Raw genomic sequence first — 22,961 nt, 5'->3', positions numbered from 1 at the left:
CACTGACAAGAATCTTCAATCTCCTGAATTGAGTATACAGCATAATTATCAATATATTTAAAGTCAGAAGCAGAAAACTTCTAAGCCAACTGTGAAGTTAATTTCTAACACTACTACAAAATCTCAAGCAAAATTACAGTCAGGGAAAAATGACAGTTAAAAGAACTGCAGAAGAGAAGAAATCAGCAGCAAAAATTAATTAGTACTACAGATCTGAGCATACGAGATTCCTGGCCACTGAATGAGGCCATCTGATTCTCCAGATGAATGCTTTTTAGAACTGTAGTATATGAACAATTAAACAGGAGCAGAGAGATTTCTTCAAATGATAGCATTGTAATCAACTGTTTATAAGTGTATGGTTTAAACAACAGAAAAAAATGCTTAAGAGGTAAGTTGCATAAATTATAACATAGCCTTCTAGGTTTTTAAGTACAACCTGTACTGTAAGACTTCTCTCACTGCTTTTCTGCATTAGTGAAGAAAGTCTAGTTCTAAGCATTTTATGTAACAGACTATGAATTACTGCTTTATTCACTGAAGTTCACAGAATCATAGAACAGTTAGGGCTGGAAAGGGCCTTAAGATCATCTAGTTCCAACCCCCCTGCCGTGGGCAGGGACACCTCACACTAAACCATATCACCCAAGGCCTCGTCCAACCTGGTCTTGAACACTGCCAGGGATGGAGCATTCACAACCTCCCTCGGCAGCCTACTCCAGTGCCTCACCACCCTAACAGGAAAGAATTTCCTCCTTATATCCTATTCACCTGCAAGACAAACTGTGTAATAACAGCTTAAAGGGAATTTTCCAAAACAAGTTCAACTTCTCAGCTGTAAAGAAACTCACTCTTATATTGCAATTACACATAAGCAACTTTATCTTCAAACTTCCTCTTTATCACCTCCAGAAAGATACTTTTGATTCTGAGAACTGTTATGCTTGCTTAGATATACTTTTCATCAAGTAGTCACTGCTTATATTAATATTCTTAAATTTAACACTGACAATTCACAGGTTATCTAATGTCTATTACAGAGCTTTCACATACACTGCAGTTCAGACTGAAAGACCAAAAGGGATTCTGAAATTAGTACAGAATCTTTGTAGAACTGCCTTTTATGAAAACTTCTATCTACACAAATATTTTATGTTGCTATGAGCTACATATTACTTACTATATGGCATAGATGCACTGCTTGCTATTGAAGATGCATCACTACAAGTGGAAGCTGGGGATGGTGGAGGACCCATCTCAGTTTTCACTGGTTCCTGTTTGCTTTCAGGTCTGGAATAAATGATATAATTTAGCATGAAGAAGGAAAAAGGTGATTTTTTTTTTTCCATGAGAATGATATCCCAGCCACATTTCTTTAATTACACTTTAATGAAATAACTCCATACTCCATCCTAATCAACAAGACTATATATCTGATGTTGGGAATGGTGTTATCCTGATTTATCAGATATTAGCTTGATAATATTAACTGAGCATAGATACAATATTATAGAAAATAAACATCTTTAGATGTGCCTCATCTGAAGACAAGAATAATTACTAGCTTTGTATAGAAACCTGAAACACTAGCTAGAGCTGCTGAACTTTTTCAAGCTATTCTTGAAATGGTTTAAATCCTGTTTTAAGAAACATTTAAATGGCAACTGTCAGCCTGATTTCCTCTTCCTATCCCCAGAGTATGGAGGGACTGAAATAGGTCTCTCAATGCCATGAAGGGCCTGAAAATAGGTCCATAACAAAACCACTTAGTTATTAAAATATAAAATCTTGGAAACTTTGTGAAACACTGCAGGAAAATCTTAAATCTAATATTCCTTCTGCATTTCATATTTGCATAGCTGTTTCACACAGCTGAGACACCCTTCTGGCACTGAGCATTTCTGCACAGTTAGGAGAGTTAACAAAAAAGTTAGAATCTTACAAAGGCTGCAGGAAGTTCAAACTGACAAAAGCCTTTTTTCTTTTCATTTTTTTAATCAATTAATTCAAGAGAATACCACATAAATGTCCAGTGTGTGTGCATGTGTGCTCTCAACACTTACTTTGCCTCAGTAGTTTTGCTAGCTTTCTCCATGTTTTTCAAGCTCTCAGGTGATCGAAGCTGAAATCGACAGCTGTCATTCATGTTCCAAACAGATTCCATCAACACACCCACTTTAGGAATTCCAGCACTGATTGAAAAAGCAACTGCTCCAGCATGATAGAGGGGGTTATTTCTTAAACACACCTACAGACAGAAATATTTTTTTCTATGAGAACAACGGGTTATACTGAGAGAAGTCACATATGCATGCCATTTTCTTGGTGACATATGCAGTACTCAAAAAATAAAGCTTATGGAACTAGATGAAGAGGGAAGTCACCATGATGAACTACGCACTTTTCTAGGGAAAAAAGAGACTCTTGTGCCATTCACAGCTGAAAGCAACCACTTTAGCAGTGCAATTGCTTAATAAATAGTATTTAGATGCTCAATCACAAAAGGAACAATTCATCTAATAACAAAGGCTCACCCTGGAGTCAGTTATAACAGATTGGGAACAGAAAGAAATGTGTTCCCTTGGAAGAAGCTGTTTTGTCTCATACTAGTTCTAATACTAATCACAGAGAATCCTAACCCTCTGTGCCAGCTATTAACCTTTCTGGTGAAGGCTTCAAACCAAAGGCCTATCCCACTGCATAAATAAATCAAACCCAGACTCTAATGTATTAGGCACTTAAACGTCAAATAATTTACAAAGCTATTTGCCCTACTGAGAATCCTATTTCGATACGTATTCTCTCTCAGTAGGTAAGTTAAAACAGAAGTACTTCGTATGAGTACAGCTTGTTCCTCCATGTTTGCAGCCATCAGTCATACATGTAACGGTGACAACACTAACAGAACACACCAATTTACAGTCATATAATTAAAACATACTATTTTAATTCCATACTATTGATACAACTTTTGGGCGTAACAAGAATGCAGCCTTCATTTTGTTTTCAACAGCAGGCTGTAAACTTATCATACATCATGATTAAAACGCCACGTGACAGCTGCACTTGCCTGGGTTCCAACAGTTATGTTTGGCATAGAGGAGATACCAGCACTAGACTTCGGCTTTTTGTTTTTTGCTCTGGCCTTTTCTAGCATTTTCTTCCTTTGGCTGAAAGGAACTACACCCCTGTGGAAAAAGGCATATTATTTTAAAAAGGCTTTGTAATAAACACTCATTTTATAACTTTGAATATTTATTCCTTCTGCTTTATGTAGTGATGATTCAACATACAGGCCTCTGTGCCACCACCTCTGACAATGCTCTGTAGAAATGACAACTTTTCCTGTATTCACCCCCAAAATTCATCTCAGCTGGCCAATTTATTTGGAGGAGGAGCACATATGATATGTCATTGCCAAATGGCTTTTCTTCTAGTCCAAAATGCTGCAAGACCTCTGTCTCAGATGGTACACTCCAGTCACAGCTTTTTAAGTTGCGGGTTGTCCCCAAAGAACTTGAGGACATCCTTCCCATGACTAGTGATAATCTCCAGAACCTGCAGTCATAGGAGCACAGGGTGAGGCTTTTTGGTTTTGTATTCTGAAAGCCTCACTTTCTCTCTGGGGACATGGCTGAAGGAGTCTAAGACTCTTATAACAGACTTAAGCTGCAAGAAAGGGGAAAATAAGACACTTCTTTTGTAATTTAGCTGTTTAGCTGAAAACTCCCACATACACAGTTAAGCATGCCTATTATTGTGATACTTCATGTTTTAGTCAGTAGGTTATGGAGTTGGACACTTTTATTTAAAATTGTTAAATAAAACATGAAAAGTATCAGTCCTGCGTAACACTGGAAACCAAAATCCTGTCTAGTGTACTAGAGACCATTGTAACTATGGATATCAATAGTAACAGATGGTCTACATCAATCTGATTAACACAAATTCACCACTGCTGACATTTAATCCCTCCCAGAAAGGACAAGCTGGTTAATAAATAAATTGCTTTCAAAGATTACATATATACTAGTAAGTCTTTTTATATATTGCACCAATTATCCTAAAAGCAGTAAAGATGGCAGGTACTAATAGCCAGGTATCTCCAATGTTATAGCTTACTTTGTTATAATTTGTTTCTATATTATGAGTAACTACTTTAAGTGAGGTATGTCATAACATAACAAAAGGGTCAAGAATCAGTGTGCTGCAGTTTTGATTTGGGACTAGAAGTTAGAATAAAATACATCTGTGTTTAAGTTTACAAGCTTAGCAACAATTCTACTTGCATATATTCCAAAGAGTTATTAAAATTTAATGAGAAAACTGTTTCATTGAATTAATTTTCAATGCTTTGATTCCCAACTCATCACCAAGTATTTAACTCATGCATGCCTAAAAGCTACTTGAGCTTTGGCCATGATGTGTAATGCAATGACTTTTGACACACTGACAAAAATAATGCATACTGACAAAGCATTAGTACTGTTCAATGAATTCACTCAAAAGAGAAATTCATTTCAGAGAGCTTTTGGGAATGACATTTTTGTGGGTTTGAGGGTATTTCTGTTGTGGGTTTCTTGTTGTTTGTTGGTTGGGGGTTTTTAAACACAGACTTCTCAATTATCAAATTCTTAGTTAAAATATTTTAACTAACATTTCATATTTTACGATTTTTAAAAGAGTTAAATTTTAACAAGCTCTAGAGGGAACAACTGATGTTATTGCTCTCTTCTTTAAGATCTGAACCACAAACTAATAGACAAAATTTTCTAACAGAACCTGAGAGAAGATTGTGTACCTCCTACGTGGGTAAGTTTATTCCATACTCATAATCTGAAAAGGCCTGAAAGGTATAAAAAACGTTATTCTCTGATCCTGTGTAGTACTGAGCTATCTGAATCCTGACGCGTTTATACACATCTCCTGAAAGAATAACCTTGTCCTTTTAGAGTTGTTATAATTAGATCAAAAAACTTTTTTGGCATTAAAGAAGAAAATAAATATGCTTTAAAAAGGGAAACTAAGCTGAAGCGCAGAATTATAAACATCAGAACAACTGTAGTTCAGTTTTGCAACGCTCCTCAGAGCACAACATGAAAAAATCCAGTGGATCTACACTGCTGTAAATAAACACATTTACTTACCACCAATACAAATTGTTCTCTAGTTGAGCACACGTATAAAGAGCACAACAATGTAAAGAAACAATCCGCTCTCCCTGAAGCTCCGAGTATGTCTGTGCAGTGTGTTCTAATTTAGATGCTACGGAGCTTAAAGTTTCATCTACCCACGTAGCAACCTAAGTGAGAAGGGAAGAAAGGAAAAAAAAGAAAATTTACAATTTAATGTATATTTACTGGTTTTGAAAGGGGAAAGTGGGGTGAAGCAAACCACAAAATGGAAAACAATTATTCTCTTTGGGATTTTATTTACTACACCCTTCTCTTTCTTTCTCTCTTTTCAGGATTTTTTTTTTCCTCTATTTCCAGTCCCCTAAAAAAAGTAAATTTAAAAAAAACACCCACCAAAAACAAGAAAAAAAAACCAAACCAACAACAAAACACAAAAACGCATCACAAAAAAAACCTCACCACCAAAGACCATAGAGGTGTCAAAAAAAACTTCAACAAGTACATATACTTCATTAAATCAGTTTCAAGTTCACTCATAATTGGGCAGAAAAAGCTAACTTTACAGCACTAAAGTTTGAATGCCCTGAAATTTATAGTAAATATATACTGAACATTAACAAGCTTCTCTATTCTTAAACTAGTGTCAGTTTCTACTGTAACAGCAAACAGACAAGTATTTCAGATAATCAGGTAAAACAGGTATCTTCTTACTGTTTCAGCTGTAAATCTGCCACATACTGTTTTTTTAAAAAACCTTTTGCATCTATTAGAAAACACTAGCTGGGTTTCTGTTTCGGTTTTTCCTCTCTACAGAGGAAAGTAAGTAGAACGAATGAGCGAATTAAGTACTTTCAACTACTGATGAAGCTGAAGAATCAATTTCTCTGTAATACATTGCAAGTAACTGGAAAACCAAAAACCTCAACTTTGTCAAGTTCAGCAACCTAACACATCTCATACCTTGTTATTTTCAGTGGCAACAGTTGCTCTAATACTATTTGCGGAAAGCAGCACTATCTTTTCATTGGTTAATCCCAAGAACATGGCTCGTGGATGATGCAGTGAAGGATTCTTTGGAAACAGAAAAATATTTTAGATATTCAAGCATATAAATCATTCTGAAGGTAAGCATTTGAAGGTACACAGTACCTGTGCATTTCTGTAAGGCTCTGATTCACTCCACTTCCACTGATAGAGTTCTCCTTTACTGCTAACAGCCACGAGCTCAGAATACAGAGCCCCAATCGAAATAAACTTTGTTCCATCCTACAAATACAGAAATACAAAGTGTGAGATAACAAGATTATAAATACACACATATAAATATATAAATGAAAAAAAAAAAAAAATAACTTGAATCTGTTTTTTTCAGAGTTCCCATGAACGTCATACTTGAAAGTAAAGATACATCCAGCTTGTCTGAAACTCAGCATGCCCTCAAACAAACACACACACAAAAAAGCATTACTGCTTCTGACAGAGTGAGGGAATAAAGAGACAGATATTCTTTTCCTGAAGCTTAGCAATAACACATACATGGCGATTAAGTTTCTTAAGAGCTTCCACAACAGTTGAGGAACACAACACTGCCCATTAAAGATGGGAAGATCTCTTGAGTTCTGATAAAAAAAAAAACTTCCCTCTAAAATTCTCACCTTCTGAAATGAATGAAGAAACAATGTAATTCCATTATTTCATTCCTAAGCATACTCATGAAGATATCTTTCAACTACCCAAAAAGAAGCAATTACCAAATTCCCTGCCTCATCAGTTAAACAATTCTCATCTTTTACTTCTGAAGGTAAATAACTGCAGATGAAGCTTCTTTAAAAGAAAAAGTGACATCTTAAAAAGTGACATATAACACACTGATTTTTGTATCATTGTGACCTGATATGCTGGAAAAGTTCCAAATTAATGGGTTCTTTCCCCCTCCTCCCCCTTTTCTCCTGTTTAACATTTTACCACAACTCATACAGCATCTTTCTACTTCTTAAACAGTTCCACTTTGCTCAACTGCTTCATTCTGTCCCTTACCTGAATCTCTCACAGGCCTATTTTGCCCCCCTCTCATATTTGGTTGTATACCCACCATGCAGCAACTACATAACAGAAGCTCACCTTTTTCAAGTTCCTGTTCCCCCCTGTACTGAAACCAAAGTCAAACTACAAAGCTGTAAATTTGAGAGATTTCACAAAACATTTACTTCTGTTTACAGAGAAACATTTGTAAGGCCTATCTATTTGCTGCTTCTCAGCATGTGCAGCTACAGGACAATCACATTCTTTCTAAATTTTTTACTGTAACAACTAAAACTTTCCTTCCACTTAAGGGAGAATACAGCTTTTAAAAAAGTGAAAAACTGGTGTAAATTCAAATGCTGTCTTCTACAGCTATAAATCTGAAAGACAGGCACATGATAACTCATCTTCTGTGCAGTTATTTCCCATCTTTAGCGGCCTCCCAGATTACAACGTACCACATTTAAGCAATTCCACCATATGAGGGAAAACTGAACCCTACCAGACCATTAAAAAAAAACAAACCACACTACCCAGTATATTTATCTGTCCCTAAATAAAGGGGCTTTCCTTTCAGCTCTAGAAGTTTACAAGTGGAAATATTTTAGTTCCATAAATGTGACTTCACACTACTTTTTTTTACTTTATTCATGTCCAAAAGTGCACTTTTCAAAAGGTACCTGTCCTTGAATAACATGGGATTCAGTACATCCCTTACCAACAGCTCAAAATGTTTGCCAATACTTTGGGAAAGAAGAGAAAGAAGGCAGCAGGGAATGACAGAACAATCACAAGCAAGTCTTTTTTATACCCTGATAACAGGATCTAGAATTAAGTAAGTCGTAAGAGACTTACTTTGCTCTGGAGGGCATCTACCCACACAACACAGAAGCAGCACAAATGCTAATGTGTGTCATGATTAATACTTGCTATCACATAAATATTGTATATTCTGGGGAAGAACTGCCATCAGAACCTATTGTAGTCTAGTAAGATCCATCTCTACTTCATCTGAATAACTGAATTTTCAGAAGATATCTGGCCTAATGCTCCAAGGAAAGCAATTAATTTTTGCTCCAAGACAGTACCGTTATGACATTTAATCTTGCTAATGTGTTTCACAACTTTTTATAACCACACAGTTTTATACCTCAAGCTCAACACCAAAGAGACCAGCTGTTCCAAATTTTTCCCTCCCTTCCATGAAAATGTTAGCAGTTGTGATCTAAGTGCTACAGGAGCTCCCATAAACACAAGTTAACCACCCTCGTCATGCAGTACTACAGTTCTGCTTCAAATGCTGACATTAAAATGATGAAAAATAAAGGATAAATATTTGCAAACAAGACTGCTTATTTTGCAGTAATTCCTCAGGTACTTTAATCCCTTCCCTAGCTCACTGTCTTTTCCATTAACATTTCAAGATCTCCTTTCCAATTTTCAAATAGGAAGAAACATCTGAACTGGCCTCTCACAGAAATCATCTCCCTCAGGATTCACCTTGAAGAATTTCTGCTGGAAAAACCTTCAGAGTGAGGCTATAGCAAGAAAAAAGCCAGACAATTTATTTTGCATGTTCAGCTGATGGACTGAAAAGTTTAACTACTTTTGGATGAAGATGAAAGGCCTTTCCAGGAAGAGACACCTTTATTTAACTGGAAGCTAGGCTTTGTATCAATGCATATGCATTGGTATCTTGGAAGAAGTTCAATATATTTAAATTGAACAAGCATGCAATTAGTATCACAAGAAGTTAATTCCATAAAAAATGCCCAATAAAAGACAGCAATACCTGTCCTCGGGCAGAATCTGCTGAGTTTGCAAGTAACAAACACCTCACCCGGGGGGGGGGGGGGGGGCGGAACCCACACTAATTTCATAAGTATGTTTCAGGGCTAGAGGAAAGAATGGGGTTAACAGGGAAAACATTCCTGAAGTAGGAAAAAAAAAAAACAAATCCACAACAAAACAAAAATAAAACCATAATAACTGGTGTTACCAAAACAAAGTAGTGGAAAACAAAAAGCTAAGTTAGTACTTCAAATATAACCTACATTTATTCTTTTATGCTAAGCCCCCTGAAATCTCCCTCTACACAAGCTAGTTGACCATGCCCTTCTACCATCATGATAAAGCAAGCTGGACAAAAGCTGCCAATCTTCACTGACAGAGGTTCACCATTACTGGCTGAAAAAAATATGAATTAATACTTTAGACCTAAAAGGTCTGGTTGGGAGAACAACTTTGAGACAAACATTCTCTTTAGGTATCACCAAAATGAAGATGACAGGACCTAAACGTGAGCTGCTGGAAACAGAAATAAGCCTCTAAAGAAACCCCCCCTCTTCAAGCTTCTTTATCTATACTTAGTCTGAAAGGAAAAAACAGTGGCAGAAAAAGGAAGCATGACATTTCAAAACAGCAATCTCAGAGATACTGTGGACAGACAGAAATGGGAACACTAGAAAGACACCCCAAGTCCATCAAATTTGGTCTAATAAACATAGGTTAGCACTTCCATTCCTCAGAAGTTTTTTGGTTTGGTTGGTTGGTTGGTTTGGGTTTGTCATGCTTTGTTTTTTAAAGTCATTTCCTCAAGCATTTAGGTAATTTATAAAAAAATTACTACAGATACCCAGTTAGCAACATATAGCTGGTGTTCCTATTATTCTGGTATCTCACATGGGAGTTACTTCTTGCCTTGAAAATGGAATCAGGGTTACAAAGAAAACCAGCTAATAAAAACCAAAGGGATTCTGAAGAAGCAAACAATACTCATTTAAATCACTGGACAACTCAAAACACTGCAAATAAATGTCACCTTACACTATTGCTACTTAAAAGCCTAATCCACTCAAACAGAAAGTATCTCTGGGAATAATAATGCTAATAAAAAAAAAAGATGATTCCTTGATGAAGAATAGTTTAGATTGTTTCACGAGTGTCCTACTGCCTATTAAATGCTTTGACAACCTAAGTAAAAACAGGAAGAAAAAAAATAAAAACCTCAGACCTTATGATCTACAGCAGTGCCTTTGAAACACATGGAGAAGAAAACAAACACTATCAACAGAAGCACAGCTTATAAGTTATTTATCATTTTCCTAAGTGCATAATAAAGAATCTGCCTTATTACATTATCTCACATAAACGTGGATATTCAAAAAGGAAATGCAAAGCATGCAAATAAAACAATTTAAAAAATTCAGTACCTTATCTGGCCACCACTGCAAGTCTTCCCCCAAGGAAACAGGACTTTGAACGGGTGTATTCTTCTTGTCCAGGTTTGGTTCCCCTTCCTTACTTGTAGAGCCTCTTTCATTATCAAATGAGGCTCCATCAAGCCACCTTCGTTCACGCAAACGTAAAACGGACTCACGTTCACGCAACAGCTCAGAGTCTCTCTCTAAGGGAAGAAGGAGAACTGGTATGCAATTGGGTCACACCAGTGGGATAAAAGTAAGCCACTCTCTAGTAAAGACCCTTCAGGATGCAACTAACAGCAGTTAAATCTACTCACACAGATTAAAAATAAAGTCCTGACATGCAACATTCAATACATTAACCCTTTCAAGTGTATGTACTTTAGAATTACTGAACATAAAAATAAATTAGAAATGAACTCTTACAGTTCTGTGCAGTATAAAAAAATGCTAAAGCATTTTCACTTACATCATAAGAGGCCAAATACATTTAACACTGCAATTTAAAGTTTTATAGTACAATACGTAGGTTTGTAGCACTGTTTTATCAACGTAATAACAACAACAAAAGAAGTCTAAGTCTATATAGTCTGCTAGAGACCTTTATGCAAACCAGAAAAGAGTATTTATTAGAGTTTCATAACTTAAAAAAAAAACGAAAACACAAAACCCAGTAGTTTGAAAAGGTTAAAGAAAGCAAGCATTAAAAAAAAAAGCTCTCATATAATGTTTGATAATCCAACCCCTTTTGTTTAAAACAATATTCCATAGGACTGGATTTAATAAATTAAAGTGTGTCTGTTTTGAGTAGATCAAATGAAAACTTTTCAAGAGTCAGACAAGTTTTAAAAAGGATCCTTGTAGGAAAATGTTCCTTACCAAAATGCTTCCCCTCCAATTGGCCTACAAACTGTCTAAAGCCAGTACACTCTGCAGTTCACTCATGCAGATAAATTTTTAAAATCAGGTAATCAAACTAACTTTCCAAGAGTCAACTATGCATGGAAAATAAGTATTAGAAAATTCGTGGTAACGTCTTATATAGAAAAACCTTAGGAAAGGAAAAAAAAGGAGGAATTTAGAAGGAGTTATGTCAGATGCTGAATATTCGTACATGTACATAATGCATTTAAACCTATTAAGTACTTCACTTATGCTCATAAAAATCAACTGAATAACATGTATTAGATGAACACGTTATTATATCTTTGTTTCAACAAATTACACCACGTCTTGGGTCTTTTGCTGTAGTAGACAAATGGGAGTTTTCATATCAGCCAAACACAACAGCTTGTCGTACACGAATTATTTCATAAAGTACTGTATTATTTTCTAGCAAACATCACATTGACCCCTGACTATTAATTTTGTAACAGGAACTTAAGTGTTTAGCAATTAATATACTAAAACATGCTTATGAAAGGCAACAAAACTGCACTGAACAATTACAGCAGAGGTTGGATTAACAGTTTGGAAATACTCTACGCATTTGCGCAACAGCTTCAAAAAGACAGGAAATTGCTGCATGGTCTGTTATAAATCTTTTAGGTGTAATATGCTTTAAAAAAAAGAAAAAGAAAAAGAAAAAAAAGTAAAATGCCTTAACACTGCTCAAGGAGGTTTTTTTTAATCAGCTGCCAATAGTTCTCATTATCCAACTATAAGAATGCTTCCAAAAAGTAAGATTTAGGGGTTTTTCTCCCTTCAAAGTAGCTATAGTTCCTCATTCCATAAAGGTAATTTCTATCATGGAACAATTAAGGAAATGTGAAGAACAGTGAACAAAGAGCAACCCAAAAGAAAGAAAGAAAAAAAGAATGCTGCATGTCATCGTTGCTCATTTTTAAGCCAAATTAAAGATTTGTAATGCAATCTATGTATTAGTAGGTACTTACACTACAGTTTATTTTAAACTTAACATGCAAAAATTGTGTAACACCTTGCAACACCAAAGATCCATAGATTTAAAATACATGACTATCAAGGTTCTTGCAGAACTTACCTGCTAATACTCATAATTCATTAATAATTTTGATAATGGGTAGCAGTCTATTTGTCTACTCTATATTTGACAACATATCACAGTCTACTTTCGCATTACATCAGAATCTACACCACCAGTGTGTACTACCACTAGCTTTTTCCACAGCAAACTACTTATTACAAAGAAAAAAGGTGCAAAATTACCTCTGGATGAGCCTAGCCTGGAAAGTGATGAGCGCCGAAAGGATGGATAACCAAAGTAACTAATATCTTCTGAAAACATAGCATCAGCATCAATAATGACACTTGGGTGAGCAGAATGTATGTCAGCATCCAGAAGAGACATAAGATCCTCTATAAGAGGAGACAAGGGTCTTAAGTGAATAATCAGCTACTTAAAACAACAGCTAGAGAGACCATCAACTAAACAAATATCAAAACAAAAAAATCCTATTAATAGAATTTCTGCTCTTCAGATTCACCAGTGCAAACTCATGTGCCTCCTATGCAACCACATTTACTATCAAGCTTGGCAGACTAGTGAACAAAACCAGTTTCCCTACAAGAACTGCTCTGTCACTTATCTAACCACATTTCCCAAACAAGACTTGCCCAACACACATTTTTCTGTAACACAGAAATTCAAACTTTAGCCTGTCACTCGAAAGAACAAGGCACCAGGATAAGATACATACATACATACATACACACATACATACATCTGCACACACACTCATGCACATAATGCAGGACTCCAAAGATAACCTAGAATTAAGGGAGGACAGAACTGATGATGAAAGCCGGCTTTCACAAAGCCACATCTTTGATGTCAAAGAATACATTCCTTCGCAGAACGTTTCTTCAACAGAATGACAAAGTTTAATACACAGGTCAGTAGCTTGTAGCTTTCAGTACAAATCTTTACATTGAGCTATGTTACAACAGTTATCTGGAAAAAAAACCACAATTTTTAAATACCATGCAGTTAAAAACAGAAACACAACCAAAACAAGAAAGATGAACTTCATTACTGTGACTGCCCTAGCTTCTGTGTTAGAGAACTTTGTTCAGTTTATCTGAAATACTGATCACCCTTAAAGTACAAAACAATGTCCTTCCATTTACCAGACTGCAGCTACTATCCACACGCAAAAGAGGCTACCAAAAATTCATATAATTTACTGAAATTCAGCAATATGGCTTATAAGACAAGTAAACCTGACAACCATCTTGCTGCTAAAGAAAGGACAGCCCAGCTTCCCTCCTTCATCCCTGTGGCAGACACCAAATCAGGCAAGGCGGAATTTCTAAACCCACAACTGGCATATTCACCTGGCTTCAAACAATACTTCACAGGGTACAGAAGTAAGGTGGGAAGCAATCTTCAGACTGACTTGACTGGGTAGTCCACCACATTCCCAAGGGTGATGCCTCACCACACACAGCAATGCTGACTAGACCGTACTGCTGCCAAATGCAACAGTTCTGCCCCATCCTGGACTTTCAAGCAAATCTGACTAAAAGCTCAGGCTCCCCAAATTAGGTTTCAGCTAACCCATGCAGGTACACAAACCTCATTAAGATATAAGGGAATCACAGGATAGCTCTTTCTGGCAACAGGACAGCCTTATCTGCTTAATGCACCCATGAAGCTAAAATGATGCTATACAGCGTCCCTTCAACAAACACAGAAGGAGCACATGTAATTTCAACACATCTAGTTCTCAGCCTGTACCTCGCTGTAAGCATAAAACAAGAGTGGCTAGAAATCAAGGTCTGAAGTTAAATAAAAGCATTCTTAAATAGTATTTCATGGTTTAAGCCCAGCCAGTAACTTAGCACCATGCAGCTATTTGCTCATACCACTCTTCCTTTGCCCCCTCTGGGCAGAGGCAGATGGGGAAGAAAATCAAAAGAATGTAAACTCCATGGGTTAAGAATAGTCCAATAACTAAGGCACAATATACTACTACTACTAATCATAATAATGATAATGATAAGGGAAATAACAAGCAGAGAAAATATAAAACCTAAAAAGGCAAGGAAAAAGAAAAAACCCAATAAACACAAGTGATGTACGACACAATTGCTCACCACCCGTCAACCGATACCCAGCCCGTCTCAAGCAGTGATCTGTTTTTCTGGGTAACTCCTCCCGTTTATACACTGGGCATGACATGTTGTGGTACGGGATACCCTTTTGGCTCGTTTGGGTCAGGTATCCTGTCTCTGCTTTCTCCTGGCTTCCCATGCGCCTCCTCACTGACAGAGCATGAAAGAGGAAAAAGTCCCTGACTAGGGTAAGCACTATTGAGCAACAACTAAAACATGGATGTGTTATCAGCGTTATTCCCAGACTAAAGCCAAAACACAGCACTGTACCAGCTACTACAAAGGAGAAAAATAACTGTTACAGCTGAAACCAGGACACAGTAAGAACTGATTATTATGGGTCTTTTTCTAAGTGTCTGGAATGGGAGTGGTGGGTACTGGGGGGGGGGGGGGGTGGTGAAACACAAACGAGTGGGTATCCAAAAATTGAAAAGGAGCCAGAAGTCTACACTGCCAGTATTAATTTACTTACCTCTTCCACTTACCGATATTAAAGAGTGTTGAGACTTTCACATCCCTCCACATCAGAATATTCATCCTTAAATTTGTGAAGTCTCATCTCCAGGAAATGTAATACCTACCAACTACAACCAGCTGCCCCAAAAAAACTGCACTGTAATCAGTGAGTGCTGTGGATTTCAAAGCAAGCAAGACCTGCACGAATGCTTTCTGCATTAAATAAGTAAGCCACTCAAGTACAGCCTGTGCTTCTAAAAGCATACCATTTGGGACTTGGTGGTTCATCCAGTACATTTTAAGCAGTCATCCTTGACAGACTGCTTGGAAACCCTAGCATTGGATTTGGCAAACAGGCTCTGTCTTACTAAAACACTTCAGATCACTCAGAATTACCTTATTCTGCCTCTACTATATCTATTTTCCACTGGCTTTCCACAATGATAAAGAGCGGTACACCTCACCTTAATGTGTCAACTTGTAAGTACCAGACTTTAAGAGATGAAAACAAAGCTGAGACTCTGTGGTATCTCCCAAAATCCACATGCTGCTTCTCTTCCCTCCTCCCACACCTACCATGACCACCTCTTCCTAGCTAAGCTCCAACCTCTCCACAGCCTAGCAACTCATTCTCATTTGGTTTTGATCACTGTGCAACCAAGAACTGAAAAAAACTTTTATCTCTGTTTAGGAATGGAGTGGCCTGTGCAGAAAAGAACTCTGCAGCCTCATTAAAAGACAGTATCTTGAGGTTTTTGAAGGTAAAGTAAGCCAGAAATCCTCTCGACAGGAAACAGGCACTAACTTGTGACATTCACACACCCTTCCACCACGTTAGGCATCTAGAGTTCAGCTGTGTTTCCAAAAGAAAAGTAAAAATTCGAGCCATCAGAATTAAGAAACAAAACCATGTTGAGGTTTTTTTTTCCTAAATGTGCATTAAGCCAAGTGAGCAAATGAAGCCTCTTCCTTCCCTCTTATTTCAACTTCAAATAAGATTTTAATTTTCTTCCAGTATTTCTGCAAGAGATCCCCTTTCTTCCATTTTCCATACATGCTAAAAAACCTGCTACAACCAATAGGAAAAGGAGCCAAATTCACTCCATGCTCCCCTTCGGGGGGGGGGGGGGGGACACGACAACACAACAAAACATTCTCAATGACTTTGTTTTCCTGCTCTTCAGAAAATTCCCATGGGATGACATCATTTACCTCTTGTGCTGTGCTAGACCAGAATCAGTCAGCACCCTTTGTATTTAGACGTAATAACTCTGACTAACCTATTTAGGTAAGGAAGTACCTATGATTTCCTAGTAAACACCACTGAAAACTGGAAGCAAAAGGATACCCAGCGCAGAGGGGGAAAAAGACCAAACCAAACAAAACCCACAACCCCTGCCCCAATTAAAAAGCCAAGTTTAGTAGCATGTAAACAGCAATTCAAATATGAAAAATTTTATTTTCAACAGTTTCATGTGTAGCATTATCACTGGATTCAATAACTGAAGGCATTGCCTAGATTGATTCCAATCTCTAGTTGAGCTCACACTAAACCTTTTCCCATAATGGGGCAATTGTAAGTTCTCTACCCTCTTCTCAGCTGCATATTTTTATGAACTATCCAAGAACTGAATGCCTTGAGCATCTCCTTCTCTTTCAAGTTTGGATTAAACTGGCAAAACTGACAAAGAAACATGTATTTTTGTTTCCTAGGAAAGCGAACTCAAACAGAACTCCACAACTCATTTCTCAATAAGATATATTTCTTCAAAACATTATCCAACTTGAACTTCATCTTAACAAAAAAGAGAGAAAACCACCACTAAAAACACAAAAGACACCAACAAAACCACAGAAAAACCACACACCTAATTGTTTTCCCCAAAGGCAAGCCACTGAGCTAATCCTACGCTGTGCCCCATTCTCATCTCCTTTCACTGCAAGTCAATACAGTAAGCACTGCAGCAACACCAGCCCATCTCTCTTCTCTATAGTAATAAAAAAAAGCCTTTTAAACAGCTCATCTCAATTCCAAAATCCAAAGTAGCCTGCATGTTGCCAAACCCATGTTCCACAAGTCTCACTAGCAAGAACCCACTATATCATACAGAAGTTCCTGAGCAAACACGCACACATCTGAACTATGCAAACAACAAAATATCTTAACTTCTACAAAATCTCTATATAGAAGATTAACAGAACATAAAGCTCAGAAGAAGCCTCTAATACAATTTGATGTGAGCTGGAAAAATAATCTAGAGACTTCAAGTCTTTTCTATGCTAAATGATCTTCTTTGTAGTTTTTACCTTGATTATTTTCTTTATGTACTTGTTACATCAAATGAACCCACATTCCCCTCTGCTAACCATCATAAAAGAAAGAGGACTAGAGAAGTCAAAGTACGTAAGAGTCCAACAATAAATACCTAAGAGACTCTTACTGAAGGCAGTCTGTACAGAAAAGTAAAGTTCTGCTCTTCTTTTGGAAGAATTTGGGTAGGACTCAGACCAGTTTCTTGTTACTCTAAACGAACAAAAATCAGGTAACAACCTTCATAATACTCACTGCAATTATCACAACTGACTTACTAATGTGTCCTGATTTGCATTCAAAAAAAAATTTATTAAGGTCACAGTTGCTGTAAAGTACTTTAGCTTTTTCATTTATTTATTTTTTTCATTTATTTTTTAAACCATATGTAAATTATTCTTAAGGTTTAAAAAACAAACAAACAAAAAGCTTCTCTGTCTTGGAAGGCTTGGAGGAGCAACCCCTAAATTTAAGGGTCACAAAGCACCAGACATGCAGAAAGTAAAAATTAGCATATACTTCAAAATGCAAGAGTCTCAAAAGTCCTGAGATAAAAAGAGTCGGGTAATTCGCTTTTTTTTTGTGCTTGGAAGGGACAAAATCAAGAGACTTTAAAGCACAATTTGAAATAATAAAAAAAAAAAATAAAAGGGGAGGAGAAGGAGAGAAGTAGAAGTTCTTTATCTTTCTGAATCATACATAAAAACCTAAGAATTGAATGCCTATAGCTTTCATCAGTTATCTACAGTTTTCTTTAATGAACTTTGATGTTAAAGAAGAGCATCCAGAAGCAAGGTGACAAATGAAAGCAAAACGAGTGCAAGGTTTCTAGAGCAAAAGACTTTAAAAAGGTTCTACACAGTTCTGAAGTTCAGGATGCTGGTATTTTTCCAGAGAGCTATAGGCACGTTTCTCTGGCCACCAGGTTTTCCTGAAAATTAGCCTGCATGGTTATGTGACACAAGCAAGGACAGGTAGTTTGTACTACTTAACATACCAACAATAGTCATGGCAACACTGACTCTCCTACTGTTCTCATCACGTTTAGATAGTAAACTAATTTCTGTGCAAAGAACTTATTTTTGTCCATAAAACTGAAATAAGACAAACAGAGAAGGCATAGCATGTGGAATCACTGTCCCTCAAAGTGTTTAAAAACCATGTAGATGTCCTTAGTGACATGGTTTTAGTGGTGGACTTGGCAGTCCTGGGGTAAAGGTTGGACTTGATGATCTCAGACAGAGATCATAACTTGATGATCTTAGACACCTGACGATCTTAGACAAGAAGAGACACCTCTGTCTCTTCCAACCTACATAATTCTACGATTCTATGCTCTACACATTGTGAATTACATCTTTGAAGACTGGAGTTAAAACAAGGTTTCATTTCAATTGTCATTTCCACATCTTTTCCCACAAGAACTGGGAAAGTTATCCCAGTTTCTCTATGTGGTAAAAGAAAAAAAGGAAAAAAATACTAACATTAGAAGGCTGCAAATCCTTATAGGAAGGACTAGTCTAAACAAGGGAGAACCTTTAAAAACTAAGCCAAGAACAAAATGGTTTCCTGGACAGCTAATGAGGACAGTGAAACTCTGCATACTACTTTAATGTATCTCAAATACAAAAGATGCACAGACTGTAATGCAGGCACCTTCAAATAAAAGTTACCAGCCACAGGCTGTCAGTCCCTATCAACTGATCCTTATGATCTCAAGCAGTACTAAGAGAATAGTTAATGCCGTATAAAGCTGGTTAGTATGGTTAAAAGGAACTCCTACAGTAAATGATTACTAACAATGATTTATCTTCTGGAGACTGGTTCTGGAGGAATGCATTTGAGCATGCTTAAAGTAAAAACTCCTGTTCTGAATACTTGGAAAGACTTCAGAGAATTCACTTCCTCCAGGGCATCTGTCTAATGCTATTAAGCTGATCGCTAAAAACCAAGAGTCCAGTTAAAGGTTTTTCACTCCTTTCACCAGATGACTCTTGATTCTACAGCAAAATAAAGCAGCTTGAGAGATGCAACTAAAACTAGAGAGGCAAAATTAAATACAAAGCCTTTGCTTCAGAGCAAAAAAACAAAAACGAACAAAAAGAAAAAAACAACTTTGTCTAATCATATGATTGACAAGATAAGGATGGAGGAAGCCCATGAACCTTCCTGGTGAACCAGATGAGCAGAAAAAAAAAAACACTTAACTAGAAAAATATCAAAAGGTCATTTTGACATACAGAAAGAAAAGCTAGTATGTAGTCAGAGTTTAGATGTGATCTTTTCATGCAGTGCACCTAACAAAGACATTATATTTGGCTGCTATGTTTTCAAATATGGTTACTCAGCAAGAAAAAAATTATTCAGCCAATGCAAAAGACAACTCAGTGTTTTATTAAAAGCAATTGTATGGGATGGACAATATTAAAAAAATAGCTGGATTTTAATTACAGTGTTTTACTGGTATAGCCCCAATACTCCAGCATTTATGAGGGGAACTTGATGAATAAAATCTTCAAATTGTAACAACTATAAGTTCTTCTGCCCTCACTTGAGGTATTTTGACTAAAAAAAGAGATGTATTATTTTTGCTCTAAAACTGCTGTATCTTAAGAAGTTATGTTAGTAGTGAAAAACATGCAAGTCGCTAGGTTTTAAAATTAGCTTTTATGAGCAAGCCACACAGCAGTCTCAGCATCTCATTGAGCAGCAAAATACAGATGTAAGTAACACTGATGTTACAAAGCCTGGGATTCAAAGAAACCAAAAAAAAAACCACATACAAACAAACAAACAAAAAAAAAACCTTCATGCCACCCACAAATAGGGTCAATAGTTATTCTACAGTGCCTGACCTAATCCCTCAAGACATCCCCATACATCTTTTGGTTTGTGCATCTTTAGATTTTGCTTCTATAAGCAAGAACTGTCTTCGCTGCATACCTTGCACAGCACGGAGAACGCTGTCAGCGCTTAAATACAGAAAAATCAGAACACACTGGCATTTTCTTATCAAAAGTTGCAGGATACAAACCTCCAGGAAGATATGATTCACTTGCTGTGTCATCCCCATCATCTCCATCTTCATCATCACGACTCAACAAATTATTTACAGCAAGGTTTACATCAAGATTTGTTCGCTGGAGCTCCCGAATAATAATACTTCTGGACTTTCCTTGTAAAACAACTTGTGCCTGTAAGAGCAGAGCATAATTGGTTCCAGGTCACTGTCAGCTCATCAACCACCAGCCATAAGAAACAAATGTTTAATTCTAAAAATAGTCTAATAAAACCCAAGAGTCAACTACAGTACATACAGTAAAGATTCACACAGATTTTTTTCAGTTTCTTTAACTAGATAGTCAACCTTCTCTCAGCTCAAGTAACTGAGCTGAATTCCAACTTGGGTACTGAATTTCTCAATGGAATCTTCTCAAAATGCTTAATGCTGTACCTGACGGATAAGCAAAACCTGGTTTTGAGAATGTTCTGTATGTTCCCAAGAAAGTGCTTAAACTTCCTATGCCAATTAACAGTTTTGCAATCAACTGTTGTCCAAAAACCACACTTCATTCCCTGTCTTTGACATCAGCTTCTCTTTCCAGTGCCCTTCAATATGTAACCACCTTACTTCGCCTTTTTTTCCCCATCATTCTGGTTCTAACAGCTCATCTTCAGCAATTTCTTTAACACTCAGATTTTATTAGCAAAGTGCAAATGCAGAAAAAGCCTTCCATATGTTAAACACATGCAATGAATTTACAAAAACCAGAAGCATTCTGGTCTACTCCACTAAACTGAAATCCAAAGCATTTTGTTTTTCCAGACAGACTAGCCTTTACTGAATGCCAGACAAGATGTCGGAGTTCTGGAAGATCACAAACTCTGTGAGTAAGGTAAGAGACCAGCACAGAATGTTTTCATAATGCAGTAAAAATGAGGCACCAAAAAGCAAAAAAAAAAAGAAAGGAACATTTTAACAGCACACAAAGGTAAACTTTTTTTGACATAACATTCTATGCCAGAAGTTTACAGGTTTCTGAGACATGGTGGAATCTATTACACAGATCAGATGTGAAGATTTTCCCACTGGTCTGCTTTAGAGTTACCCAAAAATGTTCTAGATACTTTCTGCTTTACAGACAGACAAAGTATGCTATTAAAAAAACCCAAACAAACAAAGATCACAGCAAGGGAAGCAAAGTTACAACTTAATCAACAAATGATACATTAGATTACAGAACTGAACTGACTGGAGCAGGGGATATTAGTCTGTTTTCTGTTTTTTGTAAGGTATCCAGGACATCAATAAACACTCTCAAAAAAACAGAACAAAACAAACCTGGAGGTGAACAATGAAGTCAACCCTACCAGTCCACAGTTGAAAGAGACCACTGGGGGTCATCTAAGCAAACCACCTCCTGAAAGCAGGGCTAACCTTGCTTCAGAGTAACCAATACCTCTAGTATTTTGCTTCTGCGAAGGTAGAAGCTGCCAGCTTTTACTGGTTTTGAATTGAAAAAGAGAAACGTGGGTCTATAGATACCCTGCCTGCTACCTCGTATCTTGTGCCAGTCATGCTATTGCCATGCAAGCAGGTTATCTGTGGCCTTAGCAACTAACATCTGTATTCTAAATGTAGACTAGCAAGTTATTTGGAACTAAGAAATACAATGCATTAACAAGCCATATTTTGAATATATTATTTTCGTCGTCTTTGTTGTTTTAACAAATGGCACTTCATCACACAATGCAAAGTCCAACACTTATTCAAGCTTTAATGCATTAGGAGGCATAATTAGAGCAATTTATACGTTAATCAGTTACATATATAAAAATATTAAATAGACATGTCCATGAAGAAAAAATATTAGTATTTTAAGGAAATCAGACGTTTAATGTCTTCCTTTCAAATCTAAAATGGATCACTTCTTTTATCAAACAAGAAAAGAAAGTCAACCTGCCCCTGTTCCTTATTCTCCTTCACTGGCCATATGCTTGAAACGATTTTCAAATATTTTTTCTTACATCTTTCTTACATCTTCCATCTGAAATGAACAATACATGACATTCCTCATCTAGATTAAACCCATACTTTGTCTAAGTGGATGTTTAGGAAATAAAAATGCTAGAATCCAAAATAAAGTCTATCACTCATGCTATGCATTTAAGAATAAAAGCAATTTAGCTGGAGAAAGACAATCTTTTCAATTATATGCCATTACTCCTCAGAGAAATTGCACTACTATTACACCACCTTGCTGTTCACATGCTATGAGAAGCTCTCTAGTTTTCAGCAACAAGCAGTCTCTAGTTCACATACCTGTGAAATGAGCTCCTCTGGAATGACTGATGCTGGAATCACTGGTTGTGGTTGACTCCCCAGCAGTCCAGATCCTCTATCACGTCCTGTGCGTATAACTCTGGTCTGCCTTCGAGAATCTCGAGCTCCAGCAGATGATCTACCAGAAGATCCTCCTCCACTTCCACCAACCCCTGAACTCCAGCGACTTCTAGAAGATTAGGTGACATTTTAATATTTTTTTTTAATACAGCAGCATACTTCAGGGACTACTTCAGAAAGTGAGTATATGTTAACAACTTTTAGACAGTCTCTAAAAAACACTGAAAATTGACTTCATAGACAAACATTATGAAAGTATCTCTCAAAACTAGTAAGAACAAGAGCACCAGGCAATCGATAAGTTCTGAAATATGCAGAAGAAACACAGAACAGGA

At 36.8% G+C, this 22,961-nt stretch overlaps 1 protein-coding gene across 1 annotated transcript in view; it reads right to left on the bottom strand.

The window, feature by feature from the left end:
• Positions 1-22,961, bottom strand: part of UBR5 (ubiquitin protein ligase E3 component n-recognin 5) — an 86,699-nt gene that overhangs the window by 41,064 nt on the left and 22,674 nt on the right. The window contains exons 6-15 of the mRNA XM_062627273.1: positions 22,546-22,735; positions 20,257-20,416; positions 12,548-12,697; positions 10,370-10,581; positions 6,285-6,401; positions 6,096-6,206; positions 5,148-5,302; positions 3,071-3,188; positions 2,064-2,248; positions 1,181-1,290 (exon numbers count right to left, since the gene is read on the bottom strand). Of these exons, the coding sequence (XP_062483257.1) occupies positions 1,181-1,290; positions 2,064-2,248; positions 3,071-3,188; positions 5,148-5,302; positions 6,096-6,206; positions 6,285-6,401; positions 10,370-10,581; positions 12,548-12,697; positions 20,257-20,416; positions 22,546-22,735 (1,508 nt within the window). The remainder of the gene's footprint in view (positions 1-1,180; positions 1,291-2,063; positions 2,249-3,070; positions 3,189-5,147; positions 5,303-6,095; positions 6,207-6,284; positions 6,402-10,369; positions 10,582-12,547; positions 12,698-20,256; positions 20,417-22,545; positions 22,736-22,961) is intronic.

This window comes from Pezoporus occidentalis, unplaced genomic scaffold (assembly GCF_034315485.1).
Source record: "Pezoporus occidentalis ecotype Australia unplaced genomic scaffold, CSIRO_AGI_Poc_V1 ctg3, whole genome shotgun sequence".
NCBI lineage: Eukaryota > Metazoa > Chordata > Aves > Psittaciformes > Psittacidae > Pezoporus > Pezoporus occidentalis.
The sequence above is the reverse complement of the archived record's forward strand: the minus strand, read 5'-3'. Positions and strand labels throughout refer to the sequence as shown.